The 18,647-nt window shown below is 37.6% G+C and overlaps 1 protein-coding gene and 1 long non-coding RNA gene across 2 annotated transcripts; both read right to left on the reverse strand.

The window, feature by feature from the left end:
- Nucleotides 1-314: 314 nt before the first annotated feature.
- On the reverse strand, nt 315-5,189 carry LOC148780415 (uncharacterized). Its single transcript, XR_016041527.1, has 3 exons — nt 4,867-5,189; nt 1,510-2,062; nt 315-1,419 (listed from the first exon to the last, which is right to left on the reverse strand). It is a non-coding gene; the product is annotated as an uncharacterized LOC148780415 (long non-coding RNA).
- Nucleotides 5,190-6,863: 1,674 nt separating this feature from the next.
- On the reverse strand, nt 6,864-8,470 carry LOC18424465 (uncharacterized). Its single transcript, XM_006829052.4, has one exon. It carries the CDS (start codon nt 7,982-7,984, stop codon nt 7,106-7,108), a length of 879 nt encoding a protein of 292 aa, XP_006829115.1. The 5' UTR covers nt 7,985-8,470; the 3' UTR covers nt 6,864-7,105.
- Between the last annotated feature and the right edge of the window lie 10,177 nt (nt 8,471-18,647).

Genomic DNA, 18,647 nt, shown 5'->3' on the forward strand with positions numbered 1-18,647 from the left:
TGTGAATGTAAGAGGTTCGAAGAATTCCATTTTGGATCTTTTCTCGAATATAGTGATAATCAAGCTCGATGTGTTGTGTCCATTCATGAAACACTGAGTTGGCAGCAATGTATAATGCAGCTTGATTGTCACAATAGAGAACGACAGGTTGTGAGTGAGGAACTCCTAAGTCATGTAGGAGGTAACTAAGTGATCTCACAGCTTGCAGTAGCCATAGCTCAATATTCGGCCTCGACTGAAGATCAACTAACAATATATTGCTTCATGGTTTTCCAAGAGATAAGAGAAAGATCAAGAAGAGTGCAATATCCCGTGGTAGAGAGGTGGGTATCAGGGCAACTTGCCCAATTAGAGTCACAAAAAAACTCAAAAGTGAAGAGGGTTGTCGGAGGGAAAAAATAAACCTTGTCTTGGTGCAAGTTTTAAGTAGCGAACAAGGCGTAGGGCTACTTCATAATGCGGCTGTTGTGGTGCACTCATATACTGACTAAGGATATGAACAAATTAAACGATGTCTAGTCTAGTGAGATTCAGATAAATGAGACGACCCACAAGGCGACGATACATGGTGGGATCAGAAAGGAGTTCTCCATGATCATGATAAAGTTTGAGATGTTGCTCCATGGGGAGGTGAACAAGTCGGGCACCAAGGAGACTCATTTCTTCAATTATCTCAAGAGTATATTTATGTTGTGAGATACATAAACCTTTTTTAGACTGTGCCACTTAAAGACCAAGAAAATATTTGGGAGGGCCAAGATCTTTTAGGTGAAAACGGCGATGTAATAAGGATTTGAGAGACTATATGGCTTGGGAATTGGTGCCTGTAACAATGATATCATCGACATAAATCAGGATAATAAAAAAACCATCATGGTGATTGTGAGTAAACAAGAAATAATCCACTTTGAGGAAAACCAGCATCAATAAGGGCTGAGGAGAACTTGCTAAACCACTGACAGGATGCCTGCTTGAGTCCATATATAGATTTGTGTAACCAGCAAACCCTTGTCTGCCCCTGTTGAGAAAGTCCCGGAGGAAGACTCATGTATACCTCTTCTTCCAAGTCACCGTGAAGAAATGCGCTCTGCACATTTAATTGGTGCAAAGTCCAATGACGAACCGAAACAATGGCTAATAAACAACAAATAGTGACCAACTTTACAATTGGTGTAAAGGTCTTATGGTAATCCAATCCTGTACGTTGGGTGTAACCCTTGGCAACAAGCTGAACCTTGTAGCGTTCAATTGTACCATCAAATTGGTACTTGACTTTATATACCCACTTACATCCAATGGACATTTTCCCTGGAGGTAAAGTTGTAAGGGTCTAGGTATGATTCTCAAGTGCCTAAAGCTCACATTGTATGGTCTCTTGTCATTTGGGGTTTTGCACAGCTTGAAAATAGGAGGTAGGCTCTGAAATAGAAGAGACGGCTAAAGTAAAATTATGATGAGAGGGAGACAAGTTGTGATAATAAATAAAATGAGACAGGAGATGATGTGTACCTTTGGTGGAACCAGTGCCAAAGGAAGATGTGGAAGTAGCTCCAAGCTTGCCGTGAGAGCAGTGAAAGTCTTTCAAATAGGAAGGTCGTTGAGAAGCTCGTTGAGAACATCAAATGGGTGGTAGAGCGATTGGTGTTAGTACACAATGGGAAGGGGTGCCATGAGATTGGTCTTGATGAGGGGAAATAGCATAATTGGGTAGGACAGTGATGGGATCTGGTGCAGTGGTGTTTGGGGCATCGTGTGAATCAAGGGGTGGGGAATCATCGGGTATTTGCAAGGGTAAAATGATAGAGGAATCAACAGTAGGTAATCTTATTTGTTTCGCAAAAGGACAAACATCACAATGACTAGGATTGAGAACATAGATCCCATCAACAGTCTTAGCTGTCAAATTCAAACGAGTAGAAGAAACATGACCTAAACGTCTATGCCATAAATCAAAATCAATTGAAATGGATGAAAGAGCAGGACGAGTCAGTGGAGGGGCGTCAAAATAGTAGAGACCACCAAGCTGCTTTGCTGTTCCAATCATCGTCTTCTAGTACTGGTCCTAAAAAATGTACATATCATGAGAAAAAGTCATTGAGCAGGGATAGCACAAAGACATTTCATGAGACTAATGGATCTTTTCTGGACACATAAAAATAAATGCCCGGTGCAAAGTCTATAAAAAGGCTAACTGTCTCCAAGCCAATAGAGATGGATGGATACATAAACATCTAGAGGTATATACAGAGATTGAGAGACACACAGATATATATATATATATATATATATATATAGACATGTAGACATGTAAATCAACAGATTCCACAAGGCTGAAGGCCGTTCTTATGTGAAGGAAGTATCATGTATCTTACTTTTCAAACTACTACCGTTTGTAATCGATTAAATAGAGGTATCTTTCCCCTCCAATGGTTGATGAGTGAATGTAATTAACATAGTATCTGAGGAGCCTTAGAATCTTTTACCCAATTTTTTTTTTTTTAAAAAAAGCCTTGTTTAAGGCTAATCACCAAAACTGGGTGGGGTGTTTGTGCATTTTTTGAGTAACATTAGCCTATCCACGCACCGTACTCCAGAAATTTCCCTACAAATATCTCATGATATGTAAGAGTTAAGGAATTCGAAATGCCATGGAAGGACTTCTGTGGATACGCTATGTTAAAACATGGCCTTAAACCGGTCCATTTTATCTTTTAAAAAATATATTCATACATATGTTTCCGGATCTCCCTTCCCAAGAAACTTGTTGTGGAGTTTAGGTAGGGTGAATTTGAGTGAGAGGTCTTCTATGTCACAAGAGTTTCCTCCTCATATTTTTTATGGGAGTCTGTCATGTATTCTCATCCTAGCCAGAGCACTGGATAAGGTTTTCCCGTGTCCCTTTATGTTGGCCAACTTGCCCGTAGGCATTAAGTTGAGGCCTTCGCCTGACTAATCAGCAGATTTTAATAGGTGAGTCTACAACTGAGGCATTGTAAGTTGTTAGCGAGTACTTGATTCGTTGGCCCTAGTCATAGGCTAGAGTGGGGGTGACTCTCCAGGTTGGGATATGCAATTGGGCTTGTTGTGCTATAGATGTTGGCTGACTCACACTAAGATTTCGAGCGAGCTAACTTAGGCCTCTAAGCTAGGCTTGGATTTGACCCTGTATTGTAGGCTGGAGACTATACCATTGACTAGCTAAAGCATACAAGAGGACTTGAACTAAGGGGTTATCTAGGGGTTCGGCCATACCTTGACCTACCCCTCTTGTGGTGTTGTACTAGGGATAAAGGTTCCCTCCTTTGCACTATGACGCCTAGGAATATGACTAGGGGTCCTAGACCTAGACCCATACCTTTTCGTTTTGTGGTTTATCAACCCTTAGCCCTCGTAGTCCTTGAGGTTATGGAGATTCAAATGGTATGATTGTTCGATGTTGTGGATATTGTTCTCCACACGACTTTTACGCCTAGACTGGGTATTAATCACTAGTTGTTTGATAATTATTCCAGGCCTAATACCATGGCCGCTGAGGGTGGTTCTAGCAGCGCGCACCCCTTGGCTAGTGGTTCCCCACGAAGGGTTGACGGGTCACCTACCTAATATTCAGGTTTGCTAATTATGGACCCACCTACAATAGAGCCAGATTGGCTACAGGTTTAGTAGGTTCGAGGGACCCTAGACTATATCGCTTCTAGGCAGTTAGGGTGTTTGACTTATGGTTAAGGCTTAAATGAGGTGGTTGACTCTAACTAAGACTCACCACATGATGAGATTCGACTATGAGAAATTTTCTAACCTATTTAATGATAATAACACAATAAAAAACTGTTTGAAATAATTTACCCTATGTCTCTAGAGTGAAGGCTAATATGTGGGAACCTTGCTAAGAAAATTTGAAGAAGTGGCTATGTTCACAATATGCCTACATAAGTCTGAACGTACAACTTAAGAGAGAGCATCGATCTCACTATTATGGAGTGCTCTTAAGGCTGAGGATTACAGAGAGGTGCTCACCTTAAGGTTGTGCAGGTCCCAGCCGCCCTCTCCTAAAGGCTAGGTGTCCCCGCATGACTATAACACCAGTTTTCTGAAATGGTATTCTAGACAAAGCCGGCAGTTGTGTGCAATTAGTGTGGAAAAGAGCACTCATTGGTGGGTGTAAATTAATGTGGCTAAACAAGTAAATTTCACACTAGAAAGCGGGGTGGGTGTAAATTAATGTGGCTAAACAAGTAAATTTCACACTAGAAAGCGGTAAAAGATACTAGGAATGGGAATTGTAAATAGAAATCTAAACTACGATGCAAATGGAATCGAATAGATAAAGCATGAAAATGTGGACTAACAAGGAGTTAAAAGGTGAAGTAGAGAGCACCAGTGGCAAGATACATGCCTTGGAAGGGTTTTTGGGGCATGTGTTTACTACGAGAGGAAGTGCGGTGCTGAAAGAAAGACTCCTATTGCCCACCTCGTGATGCACATGACTCCCGAACCCTAATAGGATCTAGAGTGCGCTAGGGTGATTCCTAATTAATCCAAGGACTTTTCAGACATGAATCTAATGTGTCGACAGCTCAACATGCCCCGCAGTGGGTACTAAATTGTCTATAGCTGAATATTTGATGAACTGAAAGCAGATTGAACCCTGATTTTCTCAAATCTTTGTTAAGGTGTGGGGTCCTTATGAATTCCAGTCCTAATACAATTTAACCTCATAAAGAGATCAATTTTTCTATGGATCATCGGTATTGTCGGCTGTGAATCACATCTAAATAAGAAAGGAAATCAAAGCAACTGATCTAAACTAAAGAAAATGCAAAAATACTTAAAATATGCAACAAAAATAAAATATGGGTTACTTACTGACTGCCGGGATTGTTTGCTCAGAACCTGGATTAGGAACCTCAACCAAGTCAAGGTTAATAATTGAATCCATATGTTCTTTAAAGAAATGCTTCCTCCAACTTTAGATTGTATTATGAGATGAAGATTCCTATAAATTTAAGGTTTAAAGCCATGAAGAGATATAAAAGATTTTATGCTCTAATAACCATGGACTGCCAGGAAATTAGGGTACTAGGGTTAGGGTTTCTAGGGTTCCTACGGAAAACTAGGGTTTAAATGGTGAAAATGAATTTGTGCTTTCTAAACATCGCTCCTAAGTTTTCAAATGTCTAATCCCTAAAAACGTTGAAGAAAAGCTCTATTTAATGAAAAATGCTTCCAAAATGGGAGGGACCAATCTTGAGCTGACGCATGGCAGCGACACATCTTGCAGCGATAATATTTTCTTTCAAGTGATGCACTCTGCATTGCAACAGCCAATCAGATCCGGTTGACATAGATTTTCTCTCGATTTTGATTTTCCAATATTTTCTTGACATTTCTGATCAGGAATCTCGAATTTGATAGATCTTACGGTATTTTTTGCCTATTTTAGGGGATTTGGCTTTCTACACTATAGATTTTACGGTTTAGGGGATATTCGCTTGACTATCGATTTGGTATGGGCTATGTACGACACTAATGTGGTCTCTATCGATTGAATTAGGTAATGTTCCTATGCCTTAGTAAGGAACACCCATTAATGCTAGGTCATGATTTAATCGAAATAATTAAAATATTTAAAATCACAAATACATAATTTCGAAATCTTCCACTGGTTATACATTTGGAGGTTTGAAAATCAAAAGTAAGAATTAACCCATTGAGAAATCAGAAATTAATAAATAAAGAAATTAAAAATGATGAACTAATAAAAAAAAAATTAGGAAGCTGAAATTATGAATCAAGAAGTTAATAATTAATATATTATGAATTAAAAAATAAAAGAGGATAATTTTGAAGAGGGACGAGATTTTTTAAAATAAAATAATCAACACTTCTCCCTAAACAGTTTAGTGTCATGCAGTTCAGCATCCTGCAAAGGACAATAACATACAGTTTTATGTCTTGCCGAAGACAATTGAATGAGGTATGCCTTTCCTTTTAAAATAATACGGTCTTAGACATGATATACCAAACCTTTTACATCATAGATAAGAGTGGAAAGGAGTGGTAAGCCCAGCTCATCTGCAACAACGGTAGTGATTCTACTTACTCACTCAGGAGTGGGATTGAGAGAGAGAGAGCTAGGGCACATTGCTAGAGGAATGAGCTCTAGGCTGCGAAGCCCGAGAGGTTTAAGGTAGCGATTTACTCGGATGACACAATCGAGTCCACGAGTATATAGGAGACTCTTTGAAGGTTTTCTTGATTTTATTTCTTTGGTTTCTTCTGCTTCGCCGGTGTGGGAAAATGTACTATTTCTATAAACAACTTTGTAAATAAGTCATTAATCTTGACTACTACAATCATGACTTTGGAAAAAATATATTAGATTTTTAGTAATAAATGGCTTAGAATTTTATTTTTTAATTATTTTTACCATTCATTTTGACTCTTTTAAATAATAAATTTTACTTTTTAAGTCCCATTTTTTGTATATTCATGGTAGTGGCTAGTGGCATTATAGACCAGTGGAATTTTGCTGCAAACTCCATGCCTAATATGGAAATTTGGAGGACACCATAGTTCAATAAAAAAACACCAAATTTTCTTTCCAAAGCCTAAAAAATGTCCGAGACTGTCTAGGGTTTGAGTATCCTTTCCAGGTAAAACTGACGGGTTTGTTCATGTTCCAAAAAAAAGGATGCATTGCAAAAGGCTAAAAGCCGTCACAGCTACAAAAAGGTCGACTTTTACTGCAACTCTATCGAAACCCATGACCAAGCTTACTTGGGGTCAGTTCTCAACGCCACATCTGTGATTTCTGAAAGCTATTGCAGAAACAGAGCAACTGTTAGCAAGCAACCAATCGATTAGAAGGACCAAAAATTTTCCTTTGCACTATAATAAATTAAATCTCAGCCAAAGAGAATTGCCCCAAAATCCTTTCAAAAGCCCCAAAGAAAGAATGGGAAAAACATCTACAATTTAAACAATCAATCTGTGCAAACAACGAGGAGCAATCAATCTGTGCATGTGGATGGGTGAGTTTTATGCATCGGATTCTTGTTCTTCCTTCCGAGTGTCACGGGAAATGCAGTTCCAGTGCTGTTCCTCAATTCTGAGGGACATAGTCATTCTCAATGGTGGGCATTGTGCGAGTAACCGTTGCGGTGGGTGCGCGCAGATGCCCCACCATTGACACATTGAGTGCCTCCTCTTCGTATGCCCGCCTCTCCATCTCTGCGATCATCGACCGCTTCTTGAATTTCAGGAGCGCAACCAGAAGAAACCCCAGAAGGACGGTCCCCAACAACCCCCCCACGCTTGACCCAACCACCACCTTCCAAGTGCTCGACCACCCTCGTCCCCTGCTCGGCGATGGCGGTGCCATGACAACAAGCCCAACATGCCCTTCCCTCAATGTGAGGCACTCGCCTCCCCGGCTCCTGTTCAAGAACCTCATCACTCCTTGAGAGTCAAAAAACACACACATAGCAGCTTCGGCTTCTCCACCAAAGGTCACAGAGATCGGCTCCCCGGTGGCTTCCAGCTCGAGCGCTCTTGGATTGGTGGCATTGAGATCGGACGCGTCGTAGACTAAGAGGCCAACAATGGGGCTAACCAGAGTGAACCCAGTGAGGTTGAAGAATTGCGGGGAGCGGTCGCCCAGGTTTTGGCGGACAAGGACGATGCGGCGCACATAGGGTCGGATAACACCACCACGGCGGATTGAGAATTCAGAAAGATTGGCACCGTAGCGGCGCAGGCTCCCACTACGGAAGCGCACAGCAGAAGCGTCTATGCCCGACATGTTTGCAGGGAGAGGCACCGGGTGGATCAAAGCCGTCTTGGGGTGTCGGCCAAAGGCTCGGAAGGCGTAGCGTTGGAGGAGTTCATCGATGCTGGGTTGCTCCTCCTCTGCAACTAAATGGCGGAGGAATAGCACGAACACGAGGGCCCAACAGAGGAGGGCGTTGGTGGGCTTGGCCATGGATTCAGCGCTCCTCCATGAGAGCAATTCAATCAAAGGTTTTGGAATCTAATAAGTCAAGAACGAAGAAACAGAGGAATGGATAGGGAACATTTGTGGCCTCTGGTTCAGATTGAATTGAAAAAATTGGAAGAAGTGTAAGGAGAACAGAGGCAAGTCTTCACAGGAGGTCACAATTGGATAGACCGATGACGATTTCCCTTCTCTTTCTTCCTTCTTTTTTCTGCCTTTTTGCCTTTCCCTTTCTTTTCTAAGTTTTTTTGGGAAGCCAGCGGTTTGTCCTTGCAATTTTCTTCGCCTTTTTTTCCCTTTGGTTTTCACACCCTTCCGACAGGATTCAAGGACGCATTGCCCAATTATGTTTGCGCCATAGTAGTTGCGAAGAAAATATGTTCCACAAATGACATGTAATTTTCGAATAAGGATGTCACTATTTAAAAGTGAATAGTCAGTCTTCCAGTATAGAATCCTGATGGGAGAAAGAGTCTCTAATAAGGATGCGGTTTCTATAGACCCTAGCTCTAAACAATCAAAGTGGACCCTACCTTCGAATAATGTCGAGAAACATGGTTTCAATATTGTAAATCTTTGTGATAGCCTTAACATAAATTTTTACCTTTATTTATTAAGTTTAAATCTTCAAAAATAATGTAGATTGAGCAGATCCATGAAAAGTTGAAAATTTTAAAAATTGACTGTCCAAAAATGCGTTACAAATTAGACTATTTCTAAAACTTGAGATCTATTTTTTTTTTCATGTCCATGCATCTTGATGTCAAGATGATCAATTTGAAGATATTTAGACATCAAAATGATCTTTTCTAGTGAAATTTTTTATATTGGTTCTAATTTGATTGTTTAGAGCCTCGAGTCTATCTAAACTGTTGCCCTCTAATAATCACCTAACTCTCTCTCTCTAAGTTGATGAGTTAGAGAAATAAATCTAAAGTCATCAAGACTAGGTCATCTATCATCAAACAATTTTTTAGAACGGGCAGTCAATGGATGCGGTATATTACATACCGGCCGTGTATAAAAAAGTCTCCTATTTAGATAGGATGAAGTTTCTATAAGTCTTAGGTTCTAGGAAAACAAAATAAAGCCTCAACTCAAATCCTCATTTAGAAAGCACTTTCTGCCTTATAAATCTTCATGATGGCTCTAAAATCAATTTTCAATATCGATAATAATTTTTGAAACTCAAATAATCATATAGATCTTTAACATTTATTTTTAGGGCGCAATAAACAGTCTACATGATTTGTTAAAGGGTGCAGTTGGCATACAGATGCATCCGTAGCTGTAGACGCAAGGTGCACCTTTAAACTTTATCACGGTATATAATTTTGATGTAAGATGTTTTTTGGATCATCTCAAAATCTATTTTTATAGTTAATTATAAAATTTTAAATTTAAAAAATAGTTAAAATCAAGTAGATCTATAAACATATGAAAATCTTGAAAATGGATGGTATAGATAATATGTTGTAAATTGAACTATTTCTGAGACTTAAAATCTTTTTATTTTTCATGGTCATACATCTGGATGTTGAGATGATCAATCAAAGGATTTTTCAACATTAAAACAACCTTTTCCGATGGATTTTGAGGTGCATCCGTAGTTCTACATTATAAAATTGCATCCTTATATAAATTTTTTCCTTTGCTAAAATATATGCTATTTTTTAGAGTTTAAAATCCTAATTTTTTTCACAATCATAATGTTGAACTTCAAGTCCAGATGATCAATATAGAGGTATCGTAATAGGTGATATTCTTTTCCAAATGAATAATGGCCAATTTCGTTTTTTTTATTCATCGATTTTTTTGTACTTTTGGTAGGTAGAAATGATTAGCAGCGGGGCAGAAGATTGCTTTAATTGAAAGGAAGCGTGCTTAGTTGTTTGGAATGAGGGGAGGGCCCTTGCACAAAGAATCATCACCCAAAAAAGAAAAAAAAAAATATATATATATATATATATATATATATATATTTTTTTTTTTTTTTTTTTTTCCTCTTACAACATGATACCCACTAGAGTTCCTTAGGGGCTGACATGAGAGAGAGAGCATGTGAAGTGTTTCATTTAATGTGGGTCCACACCATTCAAAGGGCTTCGAGTGATGCTTGATAGCACATCAATGAAGAGGTAGAGAGAGAGAGGGGTTTTGTGAGCTCAAATGTGCCAAGCAATTGACCGTGATTTTTGGATTTGGGCTTGGACTTAAGTGGTTAGTAGTTGATGACGGTGGTAATGGGGTTGAGGTTGCGGTGGTTGCTACTACTCAAGTTTTAGCTATCAATCTGGGTTTTTATTACCACTAACACATTAAAAACTTAATTTTAAAATTTACCCAAAAAAAAATTTGTTGACGATAGTAATGCTATATTCCATGTTCAATTCCCACCGCCAAATAACTCCCAAAAATCAAAAAATAGAAAATAAAAAATAATAAAAAGGGTAACTGCCCATTTAAGCTCTAAGAGCTTCTCTCGAGCCCAGCGGTCTCACCAACACGGACATGCGTAAAAATCACAGCAAACCTTGGTAATGTCCATTGTACCCGTCGTGAAGGGCCCCTCATTTTGGTTAGGAAAGGGCAATTTGAAAGTGAAAAATTTAAAGAAATATTTAACTCTCGGCTTTTTTTAGTTACTATTAACATATGGGGTGAGGTTTGTATAAGGGGCCCCTATTTTGGTTGGGAAAGGGCAATTAGAAAATGACAAATTTAAAGAAATATTTAACTCTCGGCTTTTTTTAGTTACTATTAACATATGGGGTGAGGTTTGTATAAAGTTGCCCGTAGAAGTCATGTGCACCCATAAAATTTACTTAGAGATAGTCGTTTGGGCATTGACAATTTTATGGTGGCTTCAAAATCTTTTTTTATCTTCAGTTAGAAAATTTAAAATTTAAAATATGGTATAGATTGAACAGATCTTGAAAATCTTAATAACAGGACTATCCAGATGACTTTTTACAAGATGTATTATTTTTTGTACTTGGAATTCTTTTTTTTCTTCATGTCCATTCATCTCAAGGTCAAGATGATAAGTTGGAGGGTTTTCCGATGTAGAAACACTCTCCACTGTAGGATTTTTGAGATGCACCTTTCCTCATTAGTATAAAGTTGTTACCTTATACAAACTTTTTCCTAACATATGTGTACTTTTTAAACATTCGAGTATTGCATTATTAGGGTTGTTTTTATGGACAGTGTTGCTTAAAGGAAAATACTTAAAAACAGTCATGAGTGAAAGTTCTATGGGACGCTACTCACCTACCATCACCATTTAAAGTCTATCAAACGATTATGATTGTTTGATAGTATTTGAATTTTAATAATTTTTTTACAAATTTGATGAACTTTGAATTTTGTGAGTGTACCAAGGCACATATAAATAAAATTTAAAAATAATTTAATTTTTTTTATTATATTATCCCTATAATTATTTCAAAGCTATTTTTGTCGTTTATTTTTAATAATTATTTTTTAATATTTTAATTAGGTACAAGTTGGTTATATATATATATATATATATATATATATATATATATATATATATATATATATATACACACACACAATCCCAAATTTTAGAGAAATTAAAATTTTAAAAATATTAAAATTCAAATACTATCAGACAAACATGACCGTACAATAGACTTAGGTTGGTGATGAGCCATGAGTGAAATACTATAAAAATTCACTCATGAGCGTTAATAAATGTTTGTTCTTTATTTAAATGGTCCAAATAAATGATAAAATCATCTCATTATGGTTACTTTGAGTTTTGTCCAGCTATGTACCTTCACAAAAATATGAATGGTGAAAGAATTTCTTATTTAGAAATTGGAAACTTAAACAAATACGAGAATTTTGGTAATTTAGCACCACTTAAGTGACCCAAACCAAATAACAGTTAGAACTCGTGTTGTTTAAGTTTAGAAAAACCAAACTAAGGGTTTCCAATAAAAAGTCATGTCGATCTCTAGACAACCAAGGGCATTATTATGATTTGGTGGTATTTTGCGTTGCACCCTGATGAAACAAGGTTGTCATCCTTATTAGGCATGGGCCATTGAAGTGATGTTGAATTACCAAAATATTTTTCCTTATTCTTGAATTGGGCCAAATTTGGCCATTTTTTAACATATGTTGTAAATAGGTACTTGAGTGAAATAAAACTTAAAAACAATTCATATTAGCATAAAATGGATGATTTCATTCATTTGACTATTTATATGATATTTTCCTAGTCCTTAGTAGAGGTTGTTTTAATAAATTTTGAATATGTCAAGGGAATTTTTGTTGTAATTGATGTTGATATATTAAAATATGGAAAAAAATATTGTATAAGGTGTCGACCTTATACTATAGAAGTAAGGTGCACCTAAAAAATCCACCTGAAAATGTTGTTCCGATATTGAAAACCCTATAATTAATCATCTCAACCTTGATATATGTTTATATGAAAAGAAAAGGGATTTTCAGTAATAAAATAGTGCACCATACCACACACTATCTTGATCATCCATTTTCCAAAAATTTGAGGGTTTATAGATCTATTAGATCTAGAAATCAAACTTTTTTACTAGAACAAATGAGATATACAAAATTGTACAAACTATCGGGAGATCAAACTTATGAACTACACTATGAAGGAGTGAGAGAGGATGATTGAGTAATGACTAAGGCATGAAATGAGTGTATCAAAAAATCAATTCGGTTTTATACCAGGAAAGTCAACAATGAGGCTATTTTTGTACTTAGACAACTGATTGAGAAGTTTAGGGGATGAAAGCAAAAAGACATCCACATGGTCTTTATTTATCTAGAAAAAATATATGATAGACTACCACGAGATTTAATTTGGTTGGAAAAGAAAGGAGTCTCCATATATTATATCGACTTGTTTAGGGATATGTACAAGGAATGCGAACTAGTGTACGAAGACTAGCAAGTTTTTGGTGACAATACTTCTACATTTAGGATCAATATTGAGCTTATATCTCTTTGTCTTAGTAATAAACGACTTAACTAGGCAACTACGAGATGAGATATTGTGGTGTATGTTGTTAGGGATGACAAAGTTGTGATCAATGACATATGTAGCAGTGTCAACATAAAGTTATAACTTTGGAATATTGCTCAAGAATCTAAAGGTTTTAAAATTAGATGAAGTAAAACAGAGTATGTGGAATACAAGTTTAATAATAATAGGAGTAGAAATGAGGAAGTAGATAAGATTGACGACCAAGAGATACAAAAAAGAGAACACTTTCAATACCTGGGTCGATAATCCAAGAAAATGGAGAGATTGAGGATAATGTCTCACATAAAATTAGATTTAGGTATGTGAAGTGGAGAATGTAACAGGAGTTTTTTGTGATCGTCGCATACTAATGAAGTTGAACAGGAAGTTCTATTAGATAGTTGTAAGACCAACTTTTCTCTATGGGGCGAAATGTTGGGTGGTTAAGAAACAATATCTCATAGGATGAGTATAGCGGAGATGAGGATATTGAGATGGATGAGTGACAAGACAAGCAGGGAGAGAATTTGAAATAAATACATTTAGAAAAACTTAGGTGTGGCTCCAATAAGCATAAGATGAGAGAAAGTAGACTTAGATAGGCTGACCATGTGTAGTGTAGACACCAGTACAATACCTATTAAGAGGTAATTAAATGGAAGGCAAAAAAATGACTAGTGATATGCCTTAAAGAACATGGTTGGAAGTAGTGAGAAAAACATGCAGACGTAGGGCCTCATTGAGGATATGGCATTTGATAGAGTAGAATAACAAACCATGATTCGTGTAGCCAACTCCAAATAGTTTGAAAAATACTATGATGATGATGATAGATCTATTTGATCGATACTATGTTTTATCATTAAATTTCATATAAGGGTGAAGATAGATTTCTAGGTCATCTTAAAGATTTTTAGCACCAAATTGAACCTTTTAGCATGAATTAGAGGTGTGCTTACTTTGATTATTTAAGGTTGATACCTTATACAAACAATACTTTTAAAATATTATTGGGAAGCAATTTACTTGGAAAAGATTCGGCTGATGTTGCAAGGAATTTGATTACACATTATGTCAACATATTTCTCAAGTTTCCAAATGTTTTTTGAAATAAGAGGTAAGAAATTAGGATTGGATAATGATAAAATTCACTTAAATAATTTCCCCTTTATGACTATTTATTTTTGGTATAAGATGATCACAATTAATTTTGACCATCATATGTCAAATTGGGTGGTTGTATTCATTTCATTGGCCAAGCTCAAAATTCAAAAGAATTTTCTCGTACTTTTGTAACACATCCAAGCTATCAAAGTTCACATTAGATGGTTATAAGTAATTGTGACCGTACAAATATTAAATGAACAACATTTTTATAAGTATTGGAACTCGTATGTATATGCGTCCCCCAATCATGATCCATTTTTAGATAGATTTTGGACAATTTTTCTTGATATATATAATCTTTGATATGGGGACTTTATGACCTCACTGAGGATATGACCTTTAATAGAGTAGGATGGAGAACCAGGATTTATGCAGCCGACCCCATTAATTGGGAAACGGTTAAAATGATGATATAATCTCTAATATGGAGAGTATGGATGTGTGAAAATAAATAAATTTTCAAACCAAAAATAATTATTTTTTTAAAATTTTTTCAAACCATTGATTTTTCCATTTCTTAGAGAGACCACAATTCTACATCTAGGGGTGGCAATGGACCCATACCTGCCGGTTATACCTGACACAGGTCCGAGTATGGGTCCAAGTTTTCAACTCGTGGGTAGGGTCCGGGTCTAATAAAGGATACCTGGATAGTCCTGGATTCGGGTAGTACCCAACCCGGTGGGTACCCAGGCTCGAATTTCTAGTTTACCCAAAGGCCAAAACCCCAACCCTAAAATTATTTCAATACTTTTCGTCTTACCCTAGTTTGCCACACGACCAAACCCCATCGCCATCCTCCCTCCCTGCAATTCTCCTTCTTTGAGTTTCTTGGAGACATAGCTCTCTCTTTGGATATCGAATGTCTATCTCTCTCTTTCTCTCTAATCACCCACCCCTCAAAAATTAGTTCTTTGTTGTTCACCATTGTAGGTGACAAAAAAGGAAGCGCCGAATGAGGGTGGCAATGGACCTGACCAGACCCGAGACCCGATGGGATAGACCCGATATCCGATGGGTACGGGTATGGGTCCAACTTTTGGACCTGACGGGTCAAGACCGGGTCCGCGTCCAAAACCTGGACCCAAATACATTTGGGTCTGGATTCGGGTCCGAGTCCAGCAGGACCCGACCCATTGCCATCCCTATCCACATCATCTTTAAGACGGATGTGGGATGCCTCAAGGAACACAAATTTAGTTATGCGTACTCCGATGTATAAATAAATTTACTAATATTAAATACCGAGTATAGCATTATATTGGTAGAATTTAATTACTATTAAAAAATAGGATTCGCCCCTCCTACTTCGTCCCGGAAAATGGAGTCAAATGAGGGCCCGTTTGGATAGGAGGAAATTAGGAATCCTAGATATTTGAAATCCAAGGAAATCTATGGATTTTCAATATCGAGGATTTTTGTCATGGATTTTTCAAATCTCTTGTTTGGATAAACTATAAAAAATTCATGAATTCCTTGCAATCACTTCCATTCCATTGTTTGGTAACAAAACTTGATGCAATTTCTCTCTCTAAATTTTTGTATACTTTCTCTCTCTAAATCTTTTATATACTTTCTCTCTCTAAAATTCAAAATTTAGGATAGTGTTTCTATAAAAATTTTGAGATAGTTTCTCTCTCTAAAAACCACAGAGAATTTCAGTATGATCTAGAAGCTATTTTTAAAGTAGACTCACACATCTTTCATATAGAAGTGATTTCAACTAATTATGACATAATTTAGTCAGTGAACAATCTTACACAAAAAAATGTAATAGTTTTGGAAAAGTTCCTGCATTCACAACAGTGACATCTTCATAGAAAAAGGAGAATAATTTCGAAACCATAGGGAATTTCGTTTTGATTCCGGGACTACATTTAAATTAGACTCCCTCATATTTCATGTAAAAGTGATTTGAACTCATTCTTACATAATTCGATAAGTGAACAATCTTATACAAAAACATGTAACAGTTTTAGAAAAGTTCATGCATTCACAACAGTGGTATCTTCATAGAAAATGGAGCATAATTTCCAAACCATAGGGAATTTCATTTTGATTTCACAACCATATTTTAATTAGACTAATTCGTTTTTCATTAAAAAGTGGTTTGAGCTCATTCTGACATGATTTGGTCAGCATACTGTTCAATACAAAAACATGTAAAATTTCTGGAATTTCTTTTCACAATTTCTAGCATGTTCTAGCAAATGGCTCATAACTTTCCAATCATAAGAGATATTGATATGTTGTCTTTTCCCTCTTAAAATAGACGCAAATGGATACTTCTCCACAAAATTTCATAATCAACGGAGATAATTTTAGTACTCAAACAATTACTCAAAAGATAGTCACAATCTTGGAAAAACAGAGTGCATACTTAACTAAATTTCATAAGCATCTTTCCACAATCATCCAGATCCCCACTCAATTTTCATACTTTAACAAACAAGTTGAATATGCATTAAACACGTCATGAAACATGGGATCTTAGATCCACTTACAATACTAAAAGAACTCCAATTGCACTCCAAAAGGCCAAGCTCTAAGGATGGGTTAAGGGTATCAAGTCCTTAAGGCTAAGGAGGGTGGGCGTGAGTGAGAGAGAGAGAGAGAGAGCAAAGACTTAAAGAAAGGTGAGAAGGGGTTTAAATAGGCCAAAGGGAGGAGGTGACAGCATGCAAAAGCCAAGTGGCATAAAAGAGACATGCAAGTGCCACTTGGCGACAAGAAACATGCAAGCAATCATGGGAGAACGATTCCTCTATGCTCGGCAGCACCACAATCTTTTACGCATGACGGCATCCTTGTGCACAGCGGTGTCCTCACACACGACGGTGTCCTCACGTACTGCGACGTCTTCATGCATGGCTGCCTCCTTTGCTCTCTGCTGCGCACGGCGGTGTCCTCTGCTTTCTGCAGCGCACGGCGGTGTCGTCTACGTCCTTTGCTCTCTGCAGCACACGGCGGTGCCCCCTCTCTGCTACGCATGGTGGTTCCCTTTCTACTGCGCACGGCGGTGTCCTCTTTGCTGCGCACGGCGGTGTCCTCTCTGCTGCGCACGGCGGTGTCCTCTGTTGCACACGACAATGTCCTCTACTCTCTGCTGCGCATGGCGGCGTCCTCTGCTCTCTGCTGCGCACGGCGGTGTCCTCTACTCTCTGCTGCGAATGGCAGTGTCCTCTACTCTCTTTTATGCACGGCGGCGTCCTCTGCTCTCTGCTGCGCATGGCAGTGCCCCCTCTCTACTACGCACGGCGGTGCCCTTTCTACTGCACACGACAGTGTCCTCTCTATTGCGCATGGCAGTGCCCTCTACTACGCAGGGCGGTGTCCTCTACTCTCTGCTGCATACGGCGGCGTCCTCTACTCTTTGCTGCGCACGACAATATCCTCTGCTTTTTGTTGCACATGGAAGTGTCCTCTCTACTACACACACCGGTGTCCTCTACTCTCTACTGCATATGGTGGTGTCCTCTTCTTTCTGCTGCGCATGGCGACAATCACATTCTTGCACTCGGCGGCATACCTAGCCACTATCACTCGAGAAAGTCTCAGTCCTTATAGTTTTAGTCCATAAAGATAATTAATTTACAAATTTTGTTCTCATGACCAGATATAACAAACCCTTCGTGTTGTACTATATAAATTTCTTCATCTAAGACACCATTTAAGAAAGCGGTCTTTACATCAATTGTTTACATCTATTTGATGTATGACTATATGTTTAATAGAGGCTATTGCTAAAAGCAAACGTATAGTAGCAAATCCTGCCACAGGTGCACATGTGTCAAAATAATCAATGCCACCTTTTTGTTTAAATCCTTTGCCCACTAATCTAGCCTTGTATTCATTAATGGACCCGTCTGCATTTAATTTCCTTTTAAAAATCTATTTACAAGCAATGGGTTTAGAACCAGGTAGAAGACCTACTAATTTTCAAGTTTTATTGCAAGTATGGAATCCATATGACAATTAATAACCTCTCTCCAATAAGTTGCATCTTGTGATGCCAAGGCCTCACTTAATAATGTAGGATCTTCCTCCACATTTGAAACTATTCGTCTTGAGTCGCATACCTTATTTTCATTGGTATTAACTAGGTAGATATAAAAAACTGAACCAAAATTATAAAATAGATCACCTCTAATTCTTTTACTTCTTCTAGGTTCTATTTTCCTATCATCAATGTTTCCACGGGTCCTTCATTATTGTTTTAACCAATTGCATGATCATCTCCACTTGTTAGACCACTTGATTTATCCAGTTCACTTTTACAATTGAGATTTTCAAAAAATTCAACATCTCTAAATTCTACTATAGTATTAGAATTTAAATAAAAAAGTCTATATGATTTTATATTTTGTGAATATCCTATAAATACACACTTTGTGGTTTTAGGATATTTTTTTTTTTTAAGAATCCGAAAGTCTAACATAAGCTAGGCAACCCACA

This window comes from Amborella trichopoda, chromosome 9 (assembly GCF_054954075.1).
Source record: "Amborella trichopoda isolate Santa Cruz 75 chromosome 9, AtrichopodaSantaCruz75HAP2 v2.0, whole genome shotgun sequence".
In the NCBI taxonomy this organism is placed as follows: domain Eukaryota; kingdom Viridiplantae; phylum Streptophyta; class Magnoliopsida; order Amborellales; family Amborellaceae; genus Amborella; species Amborella trichopoda.

Bases quoted from the DNA above. Each gene is read 5' to 3' on its own strand.
- LOC18424465 (XM_006829052.4), bottom strand. From the start codon at position 7,984: ATGGCCAAGCCCACCAACGCCCTCCTCTGTTGGGCCCTCGTGTTCGTG.